Source organism: Sphaerodactylus townsendi, linkage group LG08, assembly GCF_021028975.2.
Source record: "Sphaerodactylus townsendi isolate TG3544 linkage group LG08, MPM_Stown_v2.3, whole genome shotgun sequence".
Taxonomy (NCBI): Eukaryota; Metazoa; Chordata; class Lepidosauria; order Squamata; family Sphaerodactylidae; genus Sphaerodactylus; species Sphaerodactylus townsendi.
In genome coordinates this window covers 34,384,886-34,410,602 of record NC_059432.1, presented here as the reverse complement: position 1 = coordinate 34,410,602, position 25,717 = coordinate 34,384,886, and the positions used below count along the sequence as shown (strand labels likewise).

Below are 25,717 nucleotides of genomic sequence, written 5' to 3'. Positions count from 1 at the left end.
ATATTATGTCAGAAAGCACCAAATATATATATGTATAGACTTTGGTTATAGATTGCCTGATCAGAGCAAGCATTCCATCTAAAAAAAAAAAAAGAACTCAGAGGTTTAATCTGGTTTATGGTACACTGAAAAAGTTTAGTCAGATGAAGATAAGTACACATTATCATGATTCGAAATGTGTTTCCATAGAATGGGGATCAATGATTTGAGAGGTCATTCCTGTGACGAAATTCGAAATCTTGTTCTTGTTTGTTTTATAATTGGTTGACAATGTTGATATTCCTATTGCAGCAAACTGCATGGAAAAACAATTAAAACTGCTATAGAATACAAATCAATTAATATAGAATATAGAATACAATCTATAGAATACAAATCAACAAAAGATCACATAAATAAATAGTAAAGATGTAAAACTGTAGCAGCTGAAACAGCATTGCAACTATGCAAACAGCATTCGACTAAAATAATTAATGATAAAAAGACCTGCAGGGGAAATAATGCTTCTCACTTACAATTTTTTCATTATTTGTATTATTTATAGTCTACCTTTCTCACAGGGGCTCACGGTGGATTACTCATATCCCTGAAAAGTTTTTAAAACATTTTCAATCCCCCCTTTACCATCGTGTATGTCTGCACTCATCTCGCAAAACAATTCCTGGCCACATTTTGTGATTTTTCTCTGTATGTTGAGTACATTATCAAATCAATGCTTTATTGCTTCAAATGCCTCATGCTGCCCTTGTACACTTGATGCATCGAAAATTTCCCACAATTGAAAAAAAACTCCCAGAAATGCTGAAAATGATAAAAAAACAACAACAGGCAAGTAGGAATGGAAAGTGAGCCCAAAAAATGGTGCCCAGGAGAAAGTTTGGGGAAGGCAGAGAGGTGTGGAAAAAAAGTTTTAAAGAGATCACACAGGCAAACGAAGCCATTTTGAAAATGTTTCCATTAGAAAATTGTTTTAAAAGAGCCTTCATTTAAAACATTTTGAGGCTGCAAATAAAAATTTTTGAGGAATCAAAGTGGGCAAAAACAATTGCAGGATTCCGTGGTGGAAACATTTTCATTCCTGCCTCAAAATGTTTTAAAGGGTTTGTGCGGGAAGGACCATAGTGCGTCAATGCAATCAACAAAATGGGACATTCAGTAACTAGTGCATTAGGAGATTAGAAGTTTGGAACCACCAGAAAGAAATAGAAGCTTAGCATAAGTATTGGCATGACAATTAAGCGGTACAGAAATTACGTAATATGATCCTATTTACAGTTCGCTATATACAGCATTAAAGGCCACAAGTCCCAATCACTTATCTAAGTATGCTTGCGAAACCATTTTGTACCTGTGCAGTCTTATGCAGAAAAGCCATCTTGAATAGTTCAGTTTTGCATAGTCTTCAGAAGACCAGGAGAGTAGGAGCATTCTGCAAGGTAAAAGCAACCACGGAGAAAGCACGTGTATGGGCAGATGTTGATTTGTCAGTTTGCAGGTTGGCACTAGCAGAAGTCCCTGCTGACTTGAGCAAAGTTGTTGCGGTGGAGCCACAAGGAGCACACGTTGGCTCTTTCTTACTAACAGGAGTATACCTGTCTATGCAAGGATGTACATGCATTCATTGTACCATATGAACAGGACTATTGTTTTACAGGAATGAATACTGGCTTGCTGTAAACTCTCATCTGAATTCACAGATAACCAGGTATTTGCCCTCAGTTCTACCAGGCACACTTAGCTTGAGTTTGATTCTTATGGTAAATGGAAAATAGTTGAGTTTGAAAAGTATAGGGAAGAATGGGGGCCCACAGAACATGCTCCAATAGTCTGCACTTAATCCTGACATGTAACAAATGTTTTCTGGACCACATAGTGTAACATATTCTTATTGGAATAGTACTTTCTTCATTTAAGCTGTTATATTTATTTATGTGAGATATATAAACAAGGCCATGTTCTTTTGTATTTTATCCTTCTATATTTAGCACCACTTGGGAGTTTTATCAGTAATCATGTCTCCTGTCAAGTGGGAATCATACTGGGAGGATTGCTTGCATCTGCTGGACTGATACTGAGTTCCTTTGCCTCAACCCTGGAGCATCTTTATGTTTCCTTAGGAGTACTTACAGGTATTGCTATTAATTATTGTTAGGGTGGGAACTTTGGGTGCAGGTATGTAGGGAGGCATGGCAGGGTGGGCATCACAGTGTCACCTCTGGGGAAAACCCAAAAGTGATATAGGATGGAACTGTACCTTGTTTCAATGAAAGAAAGAATTACAATTGTATATGGTGCAGTGGACGTGGACGTCATGTCCTTCCACAGTTCTACAAAGTCACATAGTCCAGTAGAATTTAAAAAGCTATTTTAAGTGCTGCTTATGTCCAAACCTTTATTCTGTGTACCATTAAGCTTGCTATTTTGATAAAAGCATTTTTAGTGCATCTAAAGACTATTTGCAGTAATCTTTTTCTTATAACTGCGCCCACCATTTTGTTTAAGTGAAGGAGTGTTGCAGAAGCCAACAAAAGCGCATACAGCTTGATCGAAGCGGTTTTACTGGATCTGACCGCAGCGTTCAATATGGTTGACCATGACCTTTTGACCTACCACCTGGCCACTTCAAGGGTCTGAGGCGTTGTCCTTCAATGGCTCACCTCATTCCTCCAGAATCAGACCCAGCAAGTGAGGTTAGGGGATGGGGCTTCCCAATGGTGCCCACTTCATTGTGGTGTACCACAGGGGGCCCTGTTATCTGCTCTGTTATTTAACATTATAATGAAAGCAAGCCAGGGAGAGCCAATGCTTGCTTCAGTAAAAACCTGGGTCCTTTTCTCCAATAACTCCAACCAGCTGAGTTCTCAACAATTTATTGTAAAAGTTCAAAGCAAAGAAATGAAACAGTTAGAGATTGCTCAGCTAAATACAGTCTTATTTGGAAGTTCTTTGTCCCCATTCCGGGAACCCATGGTCCAGAGATCCTTCTCTGACCATGTCTCAAGATGGAATCTAAAATCCTTTGTGTTCCCCCTCTCAGGAAAACTGTTCAGGCCACGAGGTAACTTAAGCCTTTGAAGTTGTATCCTAGCACCTCTGCATAGTTTCCTGTCCTCCCTCCAGAAGATCAAAGATGCTTTTCACAGTCATATGTGACTTCCCTTTGCTGTAGCGATAGCATCATTCCATGACAAACATCTACATGCGACTCCTTGCTCAGCTGGTGTAGAGTTTTGGGCTGATCTGTCATTAGTACACTGATGACACTCAGCTCATTCTGTTGATGGAGGGGAAACTGACTTCAGCCCCTGTGGCTCTCCAGCATTGCTTGGAGGCAGTCGCTGGTTGGTTGAGGCAAAGCAGGATAAAACTCAATCCATTGAAGACAGAAGTCTTGTGGGTGGGTCACGAAAGGAGGGAGGGGGTTTCAGCCGCCGTTGCTGGAGGGGGCTCCTCTATCATTAGCTCCCTCAGTTCAGTTGCCTGGATTTGCTTCTCTCTATGGAGACCCAGGTTACCTGCACAGCTCAGGTGGCATTTTCCATCTGCGTCAAGCACGTCGGCTGGCCCCTTACCTCTCCCAGACTGACCTGGCCACACTGATCCATGCAACTGTCACCTCCAGGTTAGACTATTGCAACTCGCTCTATGCGGGCCTTCCCTTGCAGTTGATCCAGAAGTTGAAGTTGGTCCAGAATGCAGCAGCGCAACTTCTTACGGTTAGTTCATTGTGAGCTCACATCTCACCCATGCTGCGCCGCCTGCACTGGCTTCTGCTAGAATTGATTTTAACTTTTAAAGCACTTTGCAGCCTGGGGCCTTCATATCTTAGGGACCGTCTGTCCCCATATGTCCCTGTTTGACCTCTACATTTGGCAGAGGCCAATTTGCTGGTGGTCCCAGGCCCCTCCATTATATGGCTGGCCTCTACCCAAGCCAGGGCTTTTAGTGCCGTGGCCCCAACCTGGTGGAACACTCTCCCCACAGCCATCCAGGCCTTGCGGGACCTAGAAAAGTTCCACAGGGCCTGCAATACGTAGTTGTTCCGCCGGGCCTTTGGGGAGGTCGGCCGTTGAAGGTGCTGTCCCCTGTGCCCCATATTCCACCTTGAGGGCTTGTCCATATTATGCTGACCGCCTGATGAGTCAATTGTTTATGTTATCATCTGATTTTAAGATTGTGGCTGAAGCTGATTGTTAATTGTGTTTAACTGAAAATGTTTTAGTGATCATGATTTAATGGGTGGTTTTATTGGTTGTACACTGCCCAGAGCCCTTTGAGGATGGGGCAGTATATTAAATCTGATATATAAAAAATAAAAAGTCGGCCCCACCCCCAGGAACACCCCCAGAACACCCAATCCACATCAGCACAGCATCCTGTGGCAAAGGACAACTGCCACAGGGGTGAATTTCCATATTTGCCCGCTACAGAGCCACATGGCATCCTGCTGCCAGCAAGAGCCTCTGTGTTCGCATCCATGCTCATTTGGGCAGCAATTCACAGGAATTAACCTGTTTCCAATGCTGCTTCGTGCCCCCTGCCCCTGCCCCTTTGGATTGCACTGTTAGTCCTGGGCACTCTTTGTGATTTAGCAATTACTTTTTCATTCTTTGTTCTCCTCCAGGTCATTTCTTAACAAAATGGGGAATGGAAATGTTTGTACTGAAATTGCTGACTTATTTAAACTAGTGTTGCAGCCAAGGTGATGCAAGCTCATTGCTCAGACCCCTGCAATGTAATAACAGTTTTCTTGAAATGCCTGTTCTCAGATGCTGCCAATAAATAATTTGTTTACTAAGAAAAAAGCCCATAATTATGGCCTGTGCTGTTTGTAGAGTCAACTTTTATCAAATGCATTCTCTGCAAATAAGAAACTCCTCCTTCCAAAAATCAAAATTCCCATAATTCAGGTGGGGCTTCCAAAGGTGAAAAGATAAAAAACTCCGTAAGATGTAAATTGTCATCTTTGATAGCCATTTTTTATTCACTGGATGTCTTTAAACCTTTTTGTAGGTGTTTCCAGATGTCATGAATAAATTAGAATTTAATCTTAAATAGTAAAAACTTATTTTATTGTGCTTACACACCCCTTTTCATCTTCACCTCCTTCCTTCACAATTAGACTTTATGCTATCAAGTCTTTGATTTAACTACAGTTTGTTTCAAGGTCCCAATGTGAGATTTCAATAAATTGGAGAGGTTTTTTTTTTCTTTTCCAGTTGTCAAGTTTCTAAACTGCAGTTTTATCCAGGTTATTCTGAACTTCAAAATCTGGTGATCCATTTGGATTAGGAATTTCAAAATGACTCCATTAATTTAAGTGAACATGTGGTGTGAACACAGAAGGAGATATGGAAGTAAAATTCATGAGTGTCTGCTATGTACATCATTTCTTGGTGTCTTCCACAAAATGCTGTCCTCATAAAAACTCCAAATGCACATTTTTGCAGATTATTTCCCCATGTAAAGAATTGGCAATGATCATATTCTACTAGCTTTCTTGATTGCTATTAACACGTGTGTTTCTTCACTTTCCCTCCTTCCTCCTTCTAGGACTGGGATTTGCTCTTTGTTATTCACCAGCCATAGCAATGGTGGGGAAGTATTTCAGCAAGAGGAAAGCGCTTGCTTATGGAATTGCAATGTCAGGCAGTGGAATTGGTACATTCATCCTGGCGCCTGTGGTCCAGCTTCTAATTGAACAGTTTTCCTGGCGTGGAGCCTTACTTATCCTGGGAGGTTTTGTTTTAAACCTCTGTGTCTGCGGTGCCCTTATGCGACCAATTGCAATAAAAGAGGACCACAAGAACATCCCCGAATTCTCAGAGCAGGAGTTTGGGCCCGGAGCACAAAAGCGAGACTTAAAACAGTGGTCCGTCTGTTCACCTCTGATCAAAGTGTGGTCTCACAAATGTATTTGCCAGTGCTCATGGCAGGAATACAACTTCTTATTGATGCCAGATTTTGTGGTGCTTGCCATATCTGTCTTATTTATGGCATACGGCTGCAGCCCGCTCTTTGTTTACCTGGTGCCTTATGCGTTAAGGGTCGGAGTGAGTCATCAGCAGGCGGCTTTATTGATGTCCATTCTTGGGATCGTCGATATCATTGGCAACATCACGTTTGGATGGCTCACAGACAGGAGGTAAAGGCAGCACTGTGTAGGAAATGGCGGCAGCATAGGGAGAGAAGAAGGAAAGTCAATGCTCCATAATATCCTGGGCCCCTTCCACACACACAAAATAATGTGTTTTCAAACCACTTTCACAACTGTTTGCAAGTAGATTTTGCCATTCCACACAGCTTCAAAGAGCACTGAAAGCAGTTTGAAAGTGCATTATTCTGCATGTGCGGAATGAGCCCTGATCTGGGGGGTGGGGAGGGGGGACTGTTATATCTGTTTTTCAAAGGAATCTTGTTCACGAGCCAAAGCAAGTATGGGGGAATTCACGATCTTCAGCCTTTAAAAGATGAATTACTGGTGTGTATCAAGGCTGTGCGAGAAGTGATTTTGAGGCCTTCAAATCCTGCTCATTGAAGCTGTCCTCCATACTGTTATTAGCACTTTCAAAGCGAAAAGAGAGGGTATGGTGGTGGTAGAAAGTGCAGTCAAGTTGCAGCTGACTTGTGGCAACCCAGGATTTTTGCTTAATAGTCAGAGTTTTTGCTTAATAGTTTTTTTTAATTAGTACTTAACTTGACAACACAGAAAAACAAAATAAACATCATAAAAAGTACATTAACCATAAGGACTTCCAATTTCATCTGAACTGAGTATTAGCGCAAAAAGATATTACTTGTTCTTTAATAACATAAGAATAATTAGATCTTTATAGGTACGGCCGATAATAATTACACTTTTCTCTATTAGGTCTTATTTTGATAATCTATTAACCTTTAAAACCACTAGCCATCAGTTCATTTTTTTCCATTTTACCCAAATAATCTATCAAGGGCTTCCAATTGTCCTAAAATGTAGATAAATTCTTTTCTTTAATAGCAAAGTGAGTTTGGCCATCTCCTCAATCTCATAGGGTTTTCAAGGCAAGATATTTTCAGAGGTGGGCTTCCATGGCCTGCCTCTGCATTACAACCCTTGACAGCCTTGGTGGTTTCCCCTCCAAAATTCTAACCAGCACCAACCCTCCTTAGCTTCCAAAGTCTGATGAAATCAGGTTTGCCTGAGCTGAGTAGGTCAGGGTGACAGCAGATAATCTGATGATGACTAATTAAATCATATGGCAGTTTTTAACCTTGCCTTTCTTTCTCACATTGTCTGAGAATGCTATTAAGAAAAGTATGGCCATTCTTGAGGGATGTGGAATGGTATAGGATAGCCTAATCTCATCAGATCTCCACAAAGAAAGCCACAGTCTTCAGTTTGCTTGACCTGAGCAAGGCTGTTAAAGTTAGGATGTTTGGAGTGTTGCATTAATTCATAGGCTTGCCATAGTTCAAAAGTAACTGGATGTCATATAACACACACAGGACATTCTAAATTTCTCAGATGAAAAGCGTCAGATCTGAGGCCTCTATGGAAGACCTCCTGTATCATCTGAAGCACTGCTTTTTTTATTCTGGGTGCATAGAGGAAGTCTGCAGCATCATGAGCCTGTATCCCAAGGGATGGTTTCTGTAGAAGTGCAACTTTCTCATCCTACCCCTTCACCACTGATGTCAGAAATGCCCCTCAAAAAATGTCAGTCCTGCATTCTCTAAGAGCACTATTTTGGAGGGGGAATGTTTTGAGCATCAGCAGAAGGGAAGGAAAAGATAAATTTGCATGAGAAACACTCGACTGAATCCAGATCTTAGTGTGAGAGGCAAGAGTTCAGTATAGTTGCTCAGATATACTTTCCTGCATTACCCAATTCATTGTAAAGGGCCCAACTGCGAGAAGGTGGAGTTAAATGGGCACATTTGGAGGGGAGGGAGAGGAAGCTACTCACCAGAGATTGCAGGTGGCAGCTTTGGACCATATTTACATACAGTTCTGGCTTTTTCATAGACCAGTGCAGTTACCTGTAATCCATTATTGAACCATGGTTTGAAATTAAACAATGCCTTTCTTTTAAATATCTTGGCATAGTTTTTAATGTACCCTTGTCCTGGCTTAATATCAACTTATCAACTGCTTAATATCAACTTATCAACAGCTTAATATCAACTTATCAACAGCTTGCTGCTCAGTGGGAGCCATTTTAAAAAATCTTCTGTTCAAAGGGCAGACAACTCATTGTCCTAGCTATGAAAGCATTTCAGGGCAAAGCCATCACATAGCTTTTGTGCGGGGCTGAAATTTGAGGATGACACAGGAAAATGCTTGCTCAACTCAAATTAATTCAAAACACCTTCTTAAGGAAAATCCTGGAACTTCCCCAGGACATTTCGGTTGCATTTTTGAAACTAGAAATTGGTCTCCCCTCTATTACCACAAGAGTGCATTTGAAATTATTAAAGTACTTTAGGAAACTGAATAGCAATGACTAACAGGTAAAATACAGTTTCCAGTACTTCAGAGAAAGGAACCAATGGTTTAAATTACTGTCCCCAATTTTGCAGTTCTATTCCTGGCCTTCCATAGAAGTGGTAAAGCTTTGGGACTTGAAATCCATAAATGGTTTTTTTAAAAAAAGATGCCCTTCATGATATTAGTATGGCTCATCAATCACATTTTTTTTGGTGGTATTCTTGGTTTAAGAAAAATAATTTTTATTCTGCTATTTAAGAAGAAGGAGTTGGATTTATACCTCCCCCTTTTCTCCTATAGGAGACTCAAAGGGGCTTACAAACTCCCTTCCCCCCTCACAACAAACACCCTGTGAGGTAGGTGGTACTGAGAGAGCGCAGAAGAACTGTGACTAGCCCAAGGTCACCCAGATGGTGTGTGTTGGAGTGTACAAGCTAATTTGAATTCCCCAGATATGCCTCCATAGCTCAGGCGGCAGTGTGGGGAATCAAACTCAGTTCTTCCAGACTAGAGTACAACTGCTTTTAACCACTACCCCACTGCTGATCTCACCAATGCCTCATTATGAAAACCATTGTGTTGTGCACATCTTTAAACCATGCCATCTGAGTTCTTACAGGCAGATTCCAAAAAACAATTATGGAGCAATGTATTTGCCCGTCCACCATAAATTGCCACACCAATTACTGGCAAAATTTTCCAGCTCTGATGGGGAATGCATTAGCTTTTTATTGGCTGATGCTAACCTGATGCTAACTTTTAAAGTGACCACTTTCTTCTTTTTAGCAATTAGTATAAGGAAGGAATTAGTATTTATTAAATCTGTAAGAATCCTAGCCAAATTGTAATGTTTTAATATTTGTGGATTGCTAATTTATTTTAAGGTGTGTTTGCTGTGTTATGTGTTTGTAATATGTTTGTATTGTTTGTAATATGCGTTGTGCAATATATTTAACTAGCGGGCCCAGCCACGCATTGCTGTGGCAATTGTCCTTCTCATCACAGTCCGCAACCCACGCAGATGTCCATGCAGGTCCAATGATCCCCAGCATAGCCTTTTGGGGTGGTCAAATGGAATCCCTCTTTCCCTTTTCAATGCACATCGTTATATGGTGCTGTCTTGTTTTTTTTAGTATAAGGTAACCCTTCCCATTCCACAACAGAACTGTCCAGAGTGCGAATCCTGTTGTCCATGAGGCTGGTTGACACGCACAGTCCTGGCTTGGGTAAGGCAGAACTGGGGCAAGCTGGCTATCCCAGTCAGGCAGCAGAAGCAGGGTGGTGAGGTGCTCAGATCGAGGCCAGCTCCCTGGGTTCTTAAAGGGCCATGTGCAAAAGAAACGGAGCTGGTAGTGTTGGTTCGCCCCCCACCCTGCGGATTTTCTTAGAAGAAAAAGGCAAACTGCAGCTCGCTTTTAGTAAAAGAGATCTGTGGAGAATATGGGTGAGGAAGTGGGTAAGTGGTGGTTGGATGTGAGGGAGGGCAGAGTGAGGTGTGTGAGGATGAGCTGGATGTGTATTGTGTGGTAGCAGTGGGTGAGGCACAGAGAGTAAAAGTTACCTGCTTGTGGGGGGGGGAACCCCACCTGACGTCTCACACGGCAAAGTGTGTATGTATTTCACTTCCACTCGTATTACCTACCAGTATTACCTATTTACTGTTTTCACTGCTCATCTCTGCCCATCTGCATGAACATTCAAAGCCCTCATACCAAGCCCTCAGGCCAGACATGCTGCACGAACATTCTAAGGGTGACAGTTAAACAGAAGCAGCTTCATGGCCTGGTGTGCCAGGAAAAAGATGTTTTACCTGGCTCAGGTATGGACTTTCGGTGATTAGAAGGTCCAATTACCTGCCCGCAACAAGGAGGGACGTCCTGTGAAAATTTGGGGGCGATCCATCCAGCAGCTTCTGAGGGAGACCATCAGGGACAAACACACTGTTAGATTCTTATATATATAGATGATGTTATGGCCTATGGCTACAACAATAAATAAATGACTGACATGTTTGGCACTAAGTGAAGTATTATAAAATAAGCACAACAGGTTCTGTGTTCCCTGTAGCTCTTAATCATGCCAGATGTTATCTGCCAGCAAATTCATTGCAACTAACTTTCCCTCCTGTCTTGTTTATGTCCTTAGGTGCTTGAAGAAATATCGTTACATCTGCTACCTCTTTGCTGTGGGAATGGATGGGCTGTGCTGTCTTTTCCTTCCAGTTCTCCAAAGCTTTCCACTCCTTGTGCCTTTCTCATTCACCTTTGGATATTTCGATGGAGCCTATGTAACGCTAATTCCTGTGGTGACAGCAGATGTTGTGGGAACTGCTTCCTTATCATCTGCCCTTGGAGTAGTATACTTTCTCCATGCAATTCCATACCTAGTTAGCCCCCCTGTTGCAGGTCAGTTTTGCAGATACTATACAGGATTGTTTATATATAAGAAGAAGAAGAGTTTGGATTTATATCCCCCCTTTCTCTCCCGTAGGAGACTCAAAGGGGCTTACAATCTCCTTTCCCTTCCCCCCTCACAACAAACACCCTGTGAGGTAGGTGGGGCTGAGAGAGCTCCGAAAAGCTGTGACTAGCCCAAGGTCACCCAGCTGGCGTGTGTGGGAGCATACAGGCTAATCTGAATTCCCCAGATAAGCCTCCACAGCTCAGGCGGCAGAGCTGGGAATCAAACCCGGTTCCTCCAGATTAGATACACAAGCTCTTAACCTCCTTCGCCACTGCTCCTCTATTGTACTTCTCCTGTTTCTTTCAAGTCCATACACATATAAAAGCTGATATGTCACTATGATGATTCAGTGAGGAGAACCCTAAACTTGATTTAACTAACTTCTGGGTCTGAATCCATTTTCAATTATGAATTCACAGCCCTAAACGGTTTGGGACTATTGTACTTGTTGGGCTGCCTCTTTCAATCTGTCCCCAAAAGAGCATTATGCTCTGCTAACAACAATCTACTGGTGATCCATATCTTGAAAAGTGTCAGGTGTCCTCAACTAAAGCCAGAGCCTTCTCAACTCTGGCTCTGGCCAGGTGGAACACTCTGTACACCTAAACCAGGGTCCTGCAGAATGTTTCTCAGTTCTTCAGAGCCTGTAAGATGGAGCTGTTCCTCCCAGCCTATAGTTGAGGACAGCAATGGGGTTTGATTCATCTTGACTGGCCTTCTTCCCCCTTTCCTTATGTTTTGGAATGATGGGTGTGGCATGTGGGTCGGGGGGAGTTTTAGTTTTCAATTGTTTGACCCCCGTTTGGAGTTTTAAGGGCATCATACTGTGCTGTATATGTTTTTGTTGATATAATTGTTGGAAGCTGCTTTGAACCTGCTCTGTCAGGGAGAGCAAGATATAACTCCAATAAATAATAAACAAAATGGTCCCTGCCAAGATATAAATTCTTAGCCTGAGGGCCTAACTACATGTTACACAGTCCTAATAGCATATTAGAGTCCAGCACAATAACTTTCTATCAGATGTGTGTTGGAAATTCTCTCCTGAGAACACAACACAAGAGTCTTAAGTTAGATTGGGACTATGGAGCATGAGGAGAAAAGGTGAATGCCTTCCTCTCCATACTGTTATCCGGCCATTGAAAGCTCCACATACTCTGAACACATAGGTTTCCCCAATGGGGCAAGCATAGGCTGACCAGCCGTCCCGCTTTTGGCGGGACCGTCACGCCTTTGGACAATTTGTCCCGTGTCCCGCGGGTTCTACAAATTGTCCCGATTTTGGGGAGGCTGCTGCACTGCCTTGGGGGCACAAGGCAGTGCGGCCGGCCTCAATCATCCTTCCGGCCAGGAGCACACACGCTTCTGGGGCTTGCCGTTTACTGCATGCTTAATGACAGGGCGACGGAATGGCAAGGCAAGCCCTATGCTCTTCTCTTGACCGTAATAATAGCGGCGCACGCGCGTGTGCTTCCCTGTCCCCGTCCCGGATCACAAAGGTGACCATCTGGTCACCTTAGGCAAGCAGTCCTTCTGGCTCCTTTCAGTTTGGAAAATGGCATGGGGTGAGGGTGGGGAGATGCTTAAATACCTTGTCTCTGTGCATTGTAGCACTAATTTGCATCAGGCCTGAGGGCATGCCTGGGAATTGAACTCCCAGCTGGAAACTTGCAAGATATGTTCTTGTGCCAGATCCAGATGTGGTGGAAGGACTACAGAGCATGGAGATAGGCCCATAGCCACCAGCTGTAGAGTCATCATCCATAAAAGGCAGTTCCAGAGTTTTATCTCTTTGTCACACTTTTGTGTGCCCAAGTATCAGAATCCAGACTGGAGGCTATGCAGATGAAAGACACAGTTTAAAAAGCTTGTCATCTTGAGCAGTGTATGAAAATTGGTTCAAAAATTATCATTGGTGCAAAAATTAACACACACACACACACACACACACACTGTTTGTGGGAAGGGAAGATTAGCTCTGCTGACTCTACTCACACAGTAGGCCCATTGATTAAATTATGCATAGCAGTATACAATTTTGTAATTCTGTTCACTTTTGACCATATTTAGTACGTTTTGGTCTTAGGTTTACAACCTGCTTCAGGTTTCAATGCTAAGAGAAGGTTGCCAGTTGGAATTACCCATTAGCACAGGTCTGAAACCCGGCAGATTCAAGCTTCTGTTCTTCAAAAAGAAATAAACAAATCAGTTTTCAAAATAATCTGTGCTCCTTAAGGATAAGGAAGAAAGCGAACTGGAAGAAGCTGTGGTTTGATGGAATTAATAAAATCTTTGCTTCCTTCTGTGATGTACACCAGAGGGCAGCATATGCATATATCCTACTGTTCACAGGGAAAAAGGAAAGAAAACAAAGAGGGAGGAAAATCAGATTTACTGTTAAAGCTTATGAGGGTTGAGAAATCCAAAGCATTATTAATACTTTCTTCTTCTCTGCCTTTAAAAATGTTCCATGGATTTTGCACTTTCTGATCTGTTTAATACTATCCAGCTGCCAAATTCACACCACACTGTTCAATGTTATGTTTGCACTACTGAGCTACTAATATTTTTTAAGCCAACCTTTCATGAAAAAAATATTGAACCCATATAGATCATGCAAACAAAGCAGACAAATGTAATGTTTATTATTAGGCACAGCTTATTTTGCAATGTTACTTATTTTGCACAACTTGATTTTGTAAGTCGTGGCACAGAAGCGCAAATCACATGAAAGGTCCTTCAGCCAGCTTTCTGGCTTTTGATGAGGCATTGCCCACACACTTTCAAATATATCTTTCTAACCATAAGGACTAAAAGCTTCCTTTATATATAAAAAAGAGTTATTTATCCATCAGTTGCAACCTGTGGCTTTTCTTATGCTTGTATGGAACTGTAATGTATACATAGACCTGGCTGTGTCTACAGGAGTGCTTACTTTGTGGAGAAATTTCCACTCCTAAAGGTTTGTGGTGACAATACCTTCTCAGAGACTTGTTGGAAGTGTGGTAGAACCATTAGTTTGCCCACTCTACCTTCCTCCAGCCTAAGTGTGTTTTCTAGACTGTTTGCAAGTTTTCATAGTATTTTAATAGATGACATTGTAGGATAAAAGAAATAAGCATGTGTGTGGTTATAGCACCCCAAAAACTGTTACCTGTGTATTACCTTCAGTGTCCTTTTGTATCCAAGTGGTATACCATACATTGGCATGCAGATTATCTAAGTGATTGTGTCTCCTTCAAGATAGTGACAGAATTCTAATAAAGAAGAATTACTCTGTAATTTATAATGCCAATAAAGGCTTTGGATTTGGATAAAGAAGAATTTTCACGAATCTAACAAAGAAGCCTGGTGCCTACTGAATGTAAGGTTGCCAGTTCCAAACTGGAAAATTTCTTGGAGGTTTGCAGATGCAGTTCAAAGAGGGCAGAGTTTGAAAAGGGAAACATCTCAACAGGATGTAAAACCAAGTATTCTGCCCTCAAAAGCAGCAGTTTTTTCCCAGAGGAATGGATAGTTGTACACTGGAAATCAGTTGTAATTTTAGGAGAACTCAAGGTTCATCTTTGTGGTCTCTCCTCCCACATGATTATATTGATGAGAAGTGATCGTACCAAGTGGGAGGGCAGGGTGGAGCACTCTAACTGAAGGAGTTTCTAGAAGAAGCTTGGAAGATCCTATCTCCATGACTGGCCTGTGCAAGCGCAGTCCCATGTGTGCCTGCATAGAAGACCATTCAATAAATAGCTTTAAAGGGGGCTTGGATAGATTTATAGAGGAGAAGTCAATTTATGGCTACCAATCTTGATCCTCTTTGATCTGAGATTGCAAATGCCTTCAGACCAGGTGATCGGGAGCAACAGCCGCAGAAGGCCATTGCTTTCACATCCTGCATGTGAGCTCCCAAAGGCACCTGGTGGGCCACTGCGAGTAGCAGAGAGCTGGACTAGATGGACTCTGGTCTGATCCAGCTGGCTTGTTCTTATGTTCTTAAATAACAGTTACTGTTAAATTCAACACTGTTTGTGTAAGCCCAGTTGGATGGCATCCAGAGTCATTGAGGCCCATTGTCTTATTGTTGGGTGGGCGAGGCCTTGAGTTTCACTTTACAAATGAAGCCTTCCACCTTTTCCCAAAGCACTCATTAATGGGTGTATACTGGAATGGCTTCTTTCATAGCCAGATCAGCTATATAGTTCATGACTGCAGTATGTGTCATTAATACAACAGTGTGAAATGCTGGCTTTTGTCTTGCGCCCTTGTACAAGGGTGATGTTTACATCAAAGCTCATACAGATAACACATCCTCCAACCTCATTTGTCCTAGTGATGGGCATTTCACTTGTAGAATTATAAAACAGTATTAAAAATAGCATAACAATCCTGTCAAAACAATAACAAAAGCAGCCAATTAAGTCTGGGAAGGGCAGGCATTAGTCTTTAATTAATGACGAGTGTTTTCAGGAGTTGTCAGTCATAAAATGGTAGCTTCAGATGCAGAGCCTGTAACAAATATTAGGTTGAGAAAGTTACTTAGTCTGAAGGTCACTCAATTTCACTTGATGGGGATCTGGGACTAGTCCTTATTGACAGATGCCGTTTCCGCACGGGCAGAAAATGATGGCCTGGAGGCAGTGTAAAACACCTGCCCGTCTCCAGGCCACCATGTACGCCACGAAGGGGTGCAGCTGCAGCGCCAATGCGCCGCCTCTCAGCGCGCCCTCCAGGCGCTCTCCTAGCGCTCTTTTGGGGAAACGCATGCGAGAGTGAAGCCGCTGCCACGAGCGAGCGGCAGTGGCTTCACTCAACTCCCCCACCGGCACTCACCTTGTCCCTGGAGCCTCCGGCGCATCGCCCGAAGGAGCCTGGGGGACGCCCTCTGCCCCTGCGCCCGCTTTCGAAAGCAGGCGCGCAGGGCCAGGAAGGCTGTGTCCCCAAACCTCCAGCGACGCCACCGGAGGCCCATTTCGCTGATAAGCCGGGTCGCGGCGGGTAAGCGGGTGCCGACGCTCCAGCGGCACCGGCTGCACCCATACCTCTTCGGAGACCGTCCGTGCGGACGGTCCCAGCGTCTTCGGGTCGGCGCGAGAAGCGGAAACGGCCAGAGTAACTATTGTAGCATGAGTTCCAGAATCATTTCCTATATGCAGAGAGCTCTACAGCAGATAGGTCAATGTGGAAAATATTCCCTGAATGGAGAAACTTGGAAACTAGTGAACTACTCAGTTAATTTAAATTTGTAAAACTGATAAAAAGAATAAAAAATAGTAACAGCATAGAATAAAAACTTTACCACCAGATGTTCTACATGTGACACTGTCTTTCTCTCTATATTTGCCAATATCTAAACATTACTATTACTTGTAAGCCAATCACATGCTTAAATCCAGTGGGAAGAGAAATTCAGTAAAAAAAGGGGGGGAGGGAAGTACACCAATAAATTGGATTAAGTGGCTACATGAGGCATTTTTTTGAGTCAAAACAATGGTTGTACAATTCCATGAATTTGAGGGCAGTTCACACAAGTCATACTGCCATTTATTTCCTGCATGTGGAAGACCTTAGTCTTGTCTATGTCTGAATTTGCATGAAAACTTCCTGTAACACGAATATCTCCAAATGACTCACACAAACAAGCCCATATAGCCTCTTGATTGGTTGGTTTGCCAAAAGTTTTTTTGGGGAGGTGGGTGTGGGTGGGGGAAGCTTGACTAAAACCAAATCAACTTGTTGCAATTGCAGTTGATTTCTTGTCTAGAGCAGGTGCATGGGCCTCATCTTCATCTGAAAGGGAAAGAGAGAGGGGTGAGGAAACGCTCATCTCTTTCTTGTTAACAGGGGAGACGAGGCCTACCCAAGGTTCTGCCAAGAAAACACCCACAGAGGGACTCTGCTGTCTTGTCCTTAATCCCCACTCTATTTTCTTCTGTCTGCTCCCAAGGCACCAGCGAGCAATGAAAGGGATTGCCAGGTGTCCCAGCTTGCCCCGCAGGGCCTGTAAAATGGACCTGTTCCGCCAGGCATTTGGCCAGCCGGGATAACATCTCACTTCTGTGGAAAAACTGGCCTCCTGTAGGGGGTAGGAATGGGGAAGGGGAAACAATTTTAATCGCCATCTCAACTTTGAATTTTATAATTTGTATATGGTTTTAACTGGGATTGGGGGTGAATTGGATTTTAATTGTTTATATGAATGATGGACACCGCCCTGAGCCCTTCGGGGAAGAGCGGTATAGAAATTTAATAAAATTAAAAAATTAAAAAATTCTGCCAATCACAGAATTAAACCACCAACAGATGCTTCTTATATCAGCCTCAAAGTCTAAAAAAGGCAAAGACAGAAACACATTCAAGAGTATTGTAAACTGTAGGGATTATTTTAGTCATACCAATCAATTGTACCCTAAAGAGGTGTTGTATGTTTCTTACAGGCTGGCTTGTGGATACAACTGGCAACTACACTGCATCATTTGCTGTGTGTGGATTTTCCATGATATTCAGTTCGATGTTGCTGTGCTGTGCAAGGCTAGCCAAGAAAGTCAAACGGACACATTCGAGGTCAGCCAGTAGACGGACACAAATCTGGACAAATGGAGCCATCGCTTATTCTGTGACTGGGGAATTAAATCAAAAAGGTGTGGAGCTGTTGGCTAGGGAAGTGAAAAGCCATAGTAAAAGATGACATTGTGTTTAAGAGGTCCCACCCTTTGTGTACAAATAATATTTTGTTAAGATTAATTTTGATAACTATCCCATTTTTCATGCTGCTCAATAGAAAGAAGGTGGGAGGGACTGTAAGCAAATGGCCTTTTTGTAATGAAGTTTGAAGAGAAGGAAAAGGAGATCTCTTCTAGAATATGGAGAATATTCTTATTCAATAAATCTAGTCCAAGGGGTGAGAGAACAAATGTAATTTTCATCAGAAATGACCCATGTGCACTGGGGCCAGACTTAAGAGGAGGGGTGGAAGGAGTAATTGCCCCAGGCACAGATCAAGAGGGGGCAGATGCAGCCAGGTGAGAAGCTGTGGCTGCCTACCAGACTGCTGCAAATGCAGGGTTGGATCTGGGGGAGGGAGTGGTTCTCGGCCTTGTGCCAGCAATGGAGTAGGACACAAACCACTAGGAGGGGAGTACAGTAATTCCGCACCTGCTGCCTCAGGGCACACAAAATGCATGAGCTGCACAGATGACTCTGTTCCATCCTCCCACCTGACAAAGAAGAGAAATGGAGCTCCAAAACCCCACTCCCATTCACCAGAGCTGCCCCTGCCCAATTGAAGGGTGACTCCTACCCCCAGGTTTAGTAGGCATTGCTGGGTCACAGTCATTGCCTCAGCCTTTCCTGGCTGTGGCTCCTTTGGTGAAAGGAACACAGGAGGAAAGAAGAATCAAATTGGACCATCCAGGGGAGGGGGAGCAAGCCCCACGTGAGTTGCCATTGTACATAGGGGACAAAAAGGAAGTTTCCCATTGGAATTTTTGCTTTGGAACTCTCCTCCCCCCCTTCAGGTGATACTTGGACTATTGGTGGTGGGGTGGTGGTGAGGAGGATTGCGAAGTCAGCCTGAATCTGTCCTAGCCTCTGTGAGGTCTTTCCCTGTAAAGGCTTCTATCAAGTAGGCTTTCTGGAGCCAGGGAGGGGCTCCAGCCCAGGAGCACTCCTCTGGACTGGGATCAGCCTCATGGCCCTTTCCAGGCAGGGAGGTTTTTCCTGAGGGATGTACTAAAAAGAATGACAGACTTGAAGGCCCATTTGAGATAGCAGAGCCAGGAATGCCAATTGAGTTGCATGGCTCTATACATTACAGAACAAAACAAAAAGTTGCAACTAAAATGCAGAAAGCTTTTTCAGTAAAGGTCTCTGGGCGCAGATATATGACTCTGGAAATGGAATGACTGTTCCCAGAGTGGAGTGATGATCCCTAGGAAAAGAACTTGTGCTCTATGATTGGAATGACAAGTCACAAAGTGGAACGACAGTCCGTATCAATGGAATTGGTGCTCTGGGACTGAAATCAGCAGAGTAGAATGACAGGCGCTGGGAGTAGCAGAAGCATTCTGGATCTGGGATGACAGGTATAATAAACTTCTTTCCATAACTAAGATTTTTTAAAAAATCAACTGGGTTTTTGACAGCTTGCCAGTTGAGATGGGGCATGGAAAATTCATTAAAAAAAAAGACCTTAAACCCATTTTATGGAAAGTCACTCTCAGCCTCAAACACCTAGATGTTATGAATGAGGCTAAAATGAAATAATGCCTCTTTATGCAGACCAGGGTTTTAGGGGAGGAAAGATAGGAAGAAAATACGACAAATAAAGGTAGCTCCCTAAAAATGTTGGATACATGTTGCGACATACCCTCTGCCCACAAGTGCCCTGAGATTTTTTGCTCCAAAATTACAAGTGCCTGTCTCTTCAGCCTCTGAGCAACCTTTACTGTTAGCTTCTATAGAAGCATAGTGTGTGAGCCAGTGGCAAAGCTCCAATGGGGCGGGGGGAGCAGTTCGCCCCTAGCATGCACCATTGCCATTACATGGGAGAGCAAATCGCCTTCCAGACCCCACTCCCGCAGGGCGTGGGCAGATCGGGGTGGGGTGTGAGCAGATTCGGGGGGGCGCACACAGGCAGGTCATGCCCTGGGTGCAGTTCCCTCTCCCTCTGTCCCTGGTGTGAGCATTGTATTTTGTGATAATTTCACTGTTTCCGCCTTGTACTAGATATATTCAGCTCAGATTTCCAGGCACTTCCTAGTAAGCCAGAGAGTGTCACTTGTTTAAAAAACTACCTTTCCTAGTCAGAAACAATCAGACGCCAGAGACTTTTTAAAAGTTAAAAACAGATGAACTAGATTGAAATTTATTTTTAAAACAGCAAAGAAATAATGTAATATAAAATAAAGCAGGTAAGCTGATGAGGCACTATATACAAGCAAGATGACATTGGTAGCTTATTACACTGTTTCAGATTAGTTCAGTTGTACTGAAGATGTTTGCTTTCTTAGTTGTTTAAGCTACATCAGTCAGATTTAAATACTTCACAGATGTCATTACAATTCACTGTTCTCTTTTTCTCTTTCTTTGGAGAACTCTATTTACCCTCAGGTTACAGCTAGCTTTGCAGGATTTCTCCACACTTCCTAGGACAGACTGAGCCTCAGATATGTCCTGTCACACTAAGGTTTTCTAGTAGGATTTCTCTTGTTGGTGTCTCCATGGAATAAATCCTCTCTTGTCTCTGTGAAATACCACTGTCCCCAATTATCTTACTTTGCTTATTCTCCTTTAGTGGATTTCCCCCAGAGATTACTGCGTAACTAGTGTGAGTTTAGTGTATCACTGCTATGTTGTTGGAAAGTCAGAACAGACCTCTCTTGTCTGCCTGTCTTTCCCCTCCAAAAGAGTAAGCTTTACATGAAGAGAAAGGAGCAATTTTATTCTTCAACCATTCCTTAACTCACTGTGCCTCAGAATCTTCCTCAAACCAGAAAGGTCCTCTGTTATCCATATGACTTGGTCTCCCTATGGTGGGCCTGAGGGCTGCTGTGAATGAACTTCTCTAAATCCTTGATCTCACTGAAGGTAGCAATCTGATCCTCCAAGCTCTGAACCTTCTTCTCTATGAGCCCTATCAGCTGACATTTTTGACAAGTGTCAAAAGTGTAATTATTAATAGATAGATAAGAGAATGTAAAACTATAAATATTCATTAACAATTCATAGAGATCAACACAATTTATTCTACCATGTAAAAGAGTTATGTGTATTACATATGTTTATATGTAGGTATAAAGGAAAAAATCTGTATATAATATATGGTGGGCTTCATTTTGTAATCCCCCCCCCCTTTCAAAAAATATGTAGAGCCAGCTTTGATATGTACAAAGAAGAAAAATTGAACAATCAAGTTGAAGATGACCTTGGAAGAAGAATGCAAATATAGCCAGTTGTCACAAATGTTCCACCCAAGCTTCTCTTATTTGGGATAGTTATTAAAACAGTTTTATTTTATTTATTTTTTCTGGTCATTGGTTAACTCTGAAAATAACAACAGATATCTGATGAATTTGCAAAGGAGCTCTGCTGGAGATCACCATTTTTATTGTGGTTAATCTTATTTTAAATATCATTAAATCATCTTTAACCCTCACAACAACTCAATGGCCGTTTCCCCACTTCAAAAGTGAAAGTGGAGGGGACCCCTGCTCCATGTTCGGCACGCGGTTTCAAAAAGGTGTACTTCCGACCAGGATCCAAAATGACGCGCGCTGAGGGGTGGGAGGAACGGCAGAATCGGGGTGACTGCGTTGTCGCTGCGTTGTCACTGCTGGTGTAGTGGGGAGTGCTGCAGGACCCCAGGGTATTTGCCGTGAGGAGCACGCATCTAATGGTGGGTGCGGAATCGACCTATGAGGTATATTAAGCTGAACATACATGATGAACTTAAAATTACCCAGTGAGCTTCCACAGGAAGGTGAGGATTTGTATTTGGGTCTCCTAGACCAGGGGTCTGCAACCTGTGGCTCTCCAGATGTTCATGGACTACAATTCCCATCAGCCCCTGCCAGCATGGCCAATTGTTTTTTGGCCAGCATGGCCAATTGTTGGAGAGCCGTAGGTTGCAGACCCCTGTCCAAACCCTATTCTGAAGCTTTAACTATTATTCCACATTGACTTTCATAGGGTGGCTACTTCTTTCGCCATTTTTGTTTAAAATAAACTTTTTTTTTAGATTTTGGATTTTTCTGCAAACCTAAGGTGTTTTTCAAGTTTATAGAAACATATGTCTTACCTGTTCATAGCTCCAATCACTGGATTTAAGTATTCTCAGATTTGTCTGAGTTAGCTATAAGAATATAGGATTATGTTGCCAGGCTGTGAAAATGGTAGATACATGTGCATAGGACACTTTGAAGGAAAAATAAAGCAGAAACATGAGAATTAAATGGAAAAAAATGTCCATAAAGTGTGCACTCAGCAAGTAGCCATAGTCAGCGAACAAGTTCCAGCATGATTATCCATCAAAAGCTAAAATGAGGCATTATATTAACAAAAAATAGTGCAATATTCAAAGCAGTGATGGAAGGCCATGAGAACAGAGCATACATCTCAAGCATACATCTGAACACAGCAACTGTGGGAGAAAACAGTTTCTCTGAGAAGTTACAAACATGGCACACAGACCAAACAGTCAATGTGAAATACAAAACTCAATAAGAAATTGTCATGCATGTGTTAAGTCCAATCACATCACAGGAAGGAATCACTGATGATATACAGCATTCCTAACCTGGAAAAAGATGGGGATGATGCTCATTATGGCAAATGAGCATAATTCACTAATTGAAGTGAATTATTTAGATAGCTGCAACTGTTACAGTCATGAACCACTTCAGCAGACTTGGCATACATGACTGCATGATTTCAGATAAGTCTGCCTAGTTTGCAAAAGACTGGGAGTTTCAAAACATAGCTACCACCACTACCCCCCCACCCCACCCCACCCCACCCCACCCCCCACAACAGTCAATCCAAAGACAAAGCCCAAATCTATTGTCTTAACTGAGAAAACTGTATTCAAGAAAGCAGCATAAAATATTTGGCAAGGTATACTGAAGTGAAGAAATAGCTGCTACTGCACGCATGACTCACAGCCCTTGCATTATGAGAATCTAAAGTTGCATAAAAAGTCACAGATCAACTTAAACTCTTAGTAAAGCTAAAACCTCTTTTGACAAAAAGCTGTTGTAAGATTAGTGCAAATCCAACTGTTTCCTCAAGGAAAAACATGCCCAAGGGTAAAAGGAACTCACTCAGAAATCTCTGTACATATACAGGCGAAGTTAAAGAGTGCACAAATAGATGTCATCATGAATAAATTTATTCAGCTATGTTTCAGAAAATTTGAGACCTCCCAGATATGAAAGATCATGACAAGCAGGATTTCTGAGCTGCCGAAAGACCTCCAGGAAATCAATAGGCTACATGTTACCACAAACCAGAAGACTCTTGAGACAAATGCAGCCCTAAGTAGTGGAAACTACCATTACGTTGTAGTCAACTTAAAGTGACCCTGTAGGTTTTCAAAGCAAAAGACAAACATAGGTGGTTTTCCATTGCCAGTATCTGCATAGCAACCCAGCACTTCCTTGGTGGTCTCACACCCAAGTACTAACCAGGGCCAACCCTGCTTAGCTTCTGAGATTGGGATAGGGCAACTCTCCGAAGGAGGCTGAGAGGACCCAACCACATGGAGCTGCAGTGCAAGGACGAAAGAGCCGCAGGTTGCAGACCCCTGGGATAGACTGTGCCATCCAAGTCATGGCACACACCCTATGGCCTGACAGAAATGTAGAGCCAATTCTGCGATAGTATATGCTCAAGAAAATACAGTGAGTAACTATGAAGACCGCTGACTGTAATGGGAATAAACAAAAATGACCAGGGATATCAAAAACTGTATTGCTTTATTTTAAACATTAGAAATCATGCCTTTGTTGATACAAAACTGAAGACCAGCAGTCCCTTGAATGCATTGTCATATACAGCCAAACAAAATAACTGTGCCAAACACTTGCATATCATCCATATCCACAGTGTGCTGTGAGACAAAGGTTGAGTACAAAGCACAAAATGCAGAGAGAATGCTGCCATGGAGCTGTCATTCATTTCATCATTTCTCCTGAAAGCCAGATTTCAAAGAGAACACGGGACAAATAAAGAACATTGCATAAACACTTGCCGCTGATACTGTGATAATCATAAAAATTAAATTGGAACAATGCTGCCTTCAAGACAATAGTTAAAATTCTACAAATGTCAGGTTTGAAACTTCAAATGTTGAAGATCTGCCACTGAAAGCATGAACAGAGCTCAACAATTTCTTGTAGTGACCAAAATATCCTAATCTGTATGTTCCTGGTTCTGCATTGTTTGGGATGTACCATTCTACTATAGATGTGCTTCGTCCCCAGCTGCCTTTCTTCCAGATGAACCTACCGGGGCAAAAACATACCATAAATTAATCAATTCACCATCTTAAGGAAAACATTTCCTTTCATGCATTGTGCCATAGATATACTCAAATAATGTTTAATGACAAAATACTGTTGGTAAACTATTAGAAATGAGCAATAAAGCCCGTTGTGAAAGTACAACAGGCTCTAGAAAAGCCTGGTGTTTGTAAAGTTGGATCTTCCCATCTCTATAGGCACCCCACATTTGCAAAGCTGAATCCCAGAGAAGATAAGGGATTTTTTTACAGTACATAGAAGAGTTAGTGAACGTGGGGTGTTAGTATTTGGCAGGAAAAGAGGGAATACATTTATCTGATACAGGATTTGGAGGAAGAACAATTTGTAGTTCTTGAAAACTAAATGATTAGATTTATACTCTATTTTCTGTGTCCAGATGGGATGAAGAGCTTTGATGTTAGTAGCCCAAATGTTTAAACTGATAACCTATGATCTTAAAATTACAAGTTGCAAGGTTTAAAAAAGGACCCATGTATGTTAACTTGTTGGTTATTTTTATTGACATGTACAACTGCGTGCCCCTCAGTGGGGCCTCATGAACTGATGATGTCCATATTATATTTTTCACAGCCACCAGCATTTGTAGCTACCACATAGAGTCATATACTTAGTAAAAATTACAGCTGAGAAGCTCTGCGTGAAATCATAGGATGAATACAGATGGTTTGGGGGCATCAAGTTTCTACCATCGTGTCCAGGCTTGGCCGGGGAGCCTGTCACGGCGCCTGGACTCACCCACCCTGCCCGCATTCCGGCCGGCATGGTGGGGGAGCATGTGCCGGGGGCAGTGCAGAGCCTCCGGGGAAGGATGGCAGCCTGCGGGCAAGTGGGGCAGTCGTGGGACCACCTGTGGTGGCGGCTGCAACTGCGGTGGCCTTAGCGGCCCCACCCATCAGGGAGGCAGGAAGGAACTCGAGGGTCAGGCGGGCACGGTCTCCCACAACTGAAACAGCTGTGGGGAAAGGCCAAAGGCTGCAGCTGGGGAGAGGGAGAGTAATGAGCGGGGGAAAGAGATATAAAGGGGTGGGAAAGGAACAGGGGAGCTGCCGCAGCAGCAGGGGCTGGGAAGGGTGGTGGAAAGCAGTGAAAGGAAGAAGCGCAGTGGTGGGAAGCCGGCTGGGAGGGCAAGGGCCCAGGAGTGGGGGTAGCTCAGTAGACAGAGGGCCTCTCTCCAGACTGGTCCCACCCCTGTGAGAAAACAGGGTGGGAACCCACGCCACACCACTGAGTCACTATCTCAGTCGGGTCCCGCCCCTGTGAAGCAACAGGACAGGAACCACCCCCAAAAGTCCTGGGCAGCCAGACAGAAGGGTGCTAGACCAGCCCTCCAGGAGGAAGGAGGGCTTGAAGGCCAGCTAGTGGGGGGAAGCGTTCAGGAGGTGAGGGTTGCTGCTTGCAGCAGGCGCCCTGTGGGCATGGTTGTTTCTTGGCCCCTTGGCCAACTGGAAAAGTCAGCGACTGGGGTGGACAACCCCCAGGTCAGGGAAGGTGGGAAGGACCAGCTGCCCGAGGGGCACAGGGGAGGAGGGGAAATGCCACACATGGCAAAATTGCTGATTATGTTCCAGCAATCAATGGTGTAATCTGTATTCAGACATTTAATTCATCTGACAATTTACCCCATAAAAGTACATTTTATTCATGTTTCCCAAGTATCTATTAGACTTTCCCCAGAAACACAAAGAGACTTAGAAGAATGTACACTGGGTACCCTCAACCTTTTTGAGCTAATGGGTACTATTATAATATT

The 25,717-nt window shown here is 43.1% G+C and overlaps 2 protein-coding genes across 3 annotated transcripts in view; one reads left to right on the top strand and one right to left on the bottom strand.

The window, feature by feature from the left end:
• The window catches only part of SLC16A12 (solute carrier family 16 member 12), a 71,969-nt gene extending 51,025 nt beyond the window's left edge, over nt 1–20,944 (top strand). For both annotated transcript variants that reach the window (XM_048504867.1, XM_048504868.1), the window contains 4 exons: nt 1,986–2,129; nt 5,554–6,145; nt 10,616–10,875; nt 17,365–20,944. In XM_048504867.1, the coding sequence (XP_048360824.1) occupies nt 1,986–2,129; nt 5,554–6,145; nt 10,616–10,875; nt 17,365–17,615 (1,247 nt within the window). In that variant the 3' untranslated portion in view covers nt 17,616–20,944. The remainder of the gene's footprint in view (nt 1–1,985; nt 2,130–5,553; nt 6,146–10,615; nt 10,876–17,364) is intronic.
• Nucleotides 20,945–23,678: 2,734 nt separating this feature from the next.
• The window catches only part of ASAH2 (N-acylsphingosine amidohydrolase 2), a 44,362-nt gene continuing 42,323 nt past the window's right edge, over nt 23,679–25,717 (bottom strand). The window contains exon 20 of the mRNA XM_048506217.1: nt 23,679–23,928. Within this exon, the coding sequence (XP_048362174.1) occupies nt 23,736–23,928 (193 nt within the window). The 3' untranslated portion in view covers nt 23,679–23,735. The remainder of the gene's footprint in view (nt 23,929–25,717) is intronic.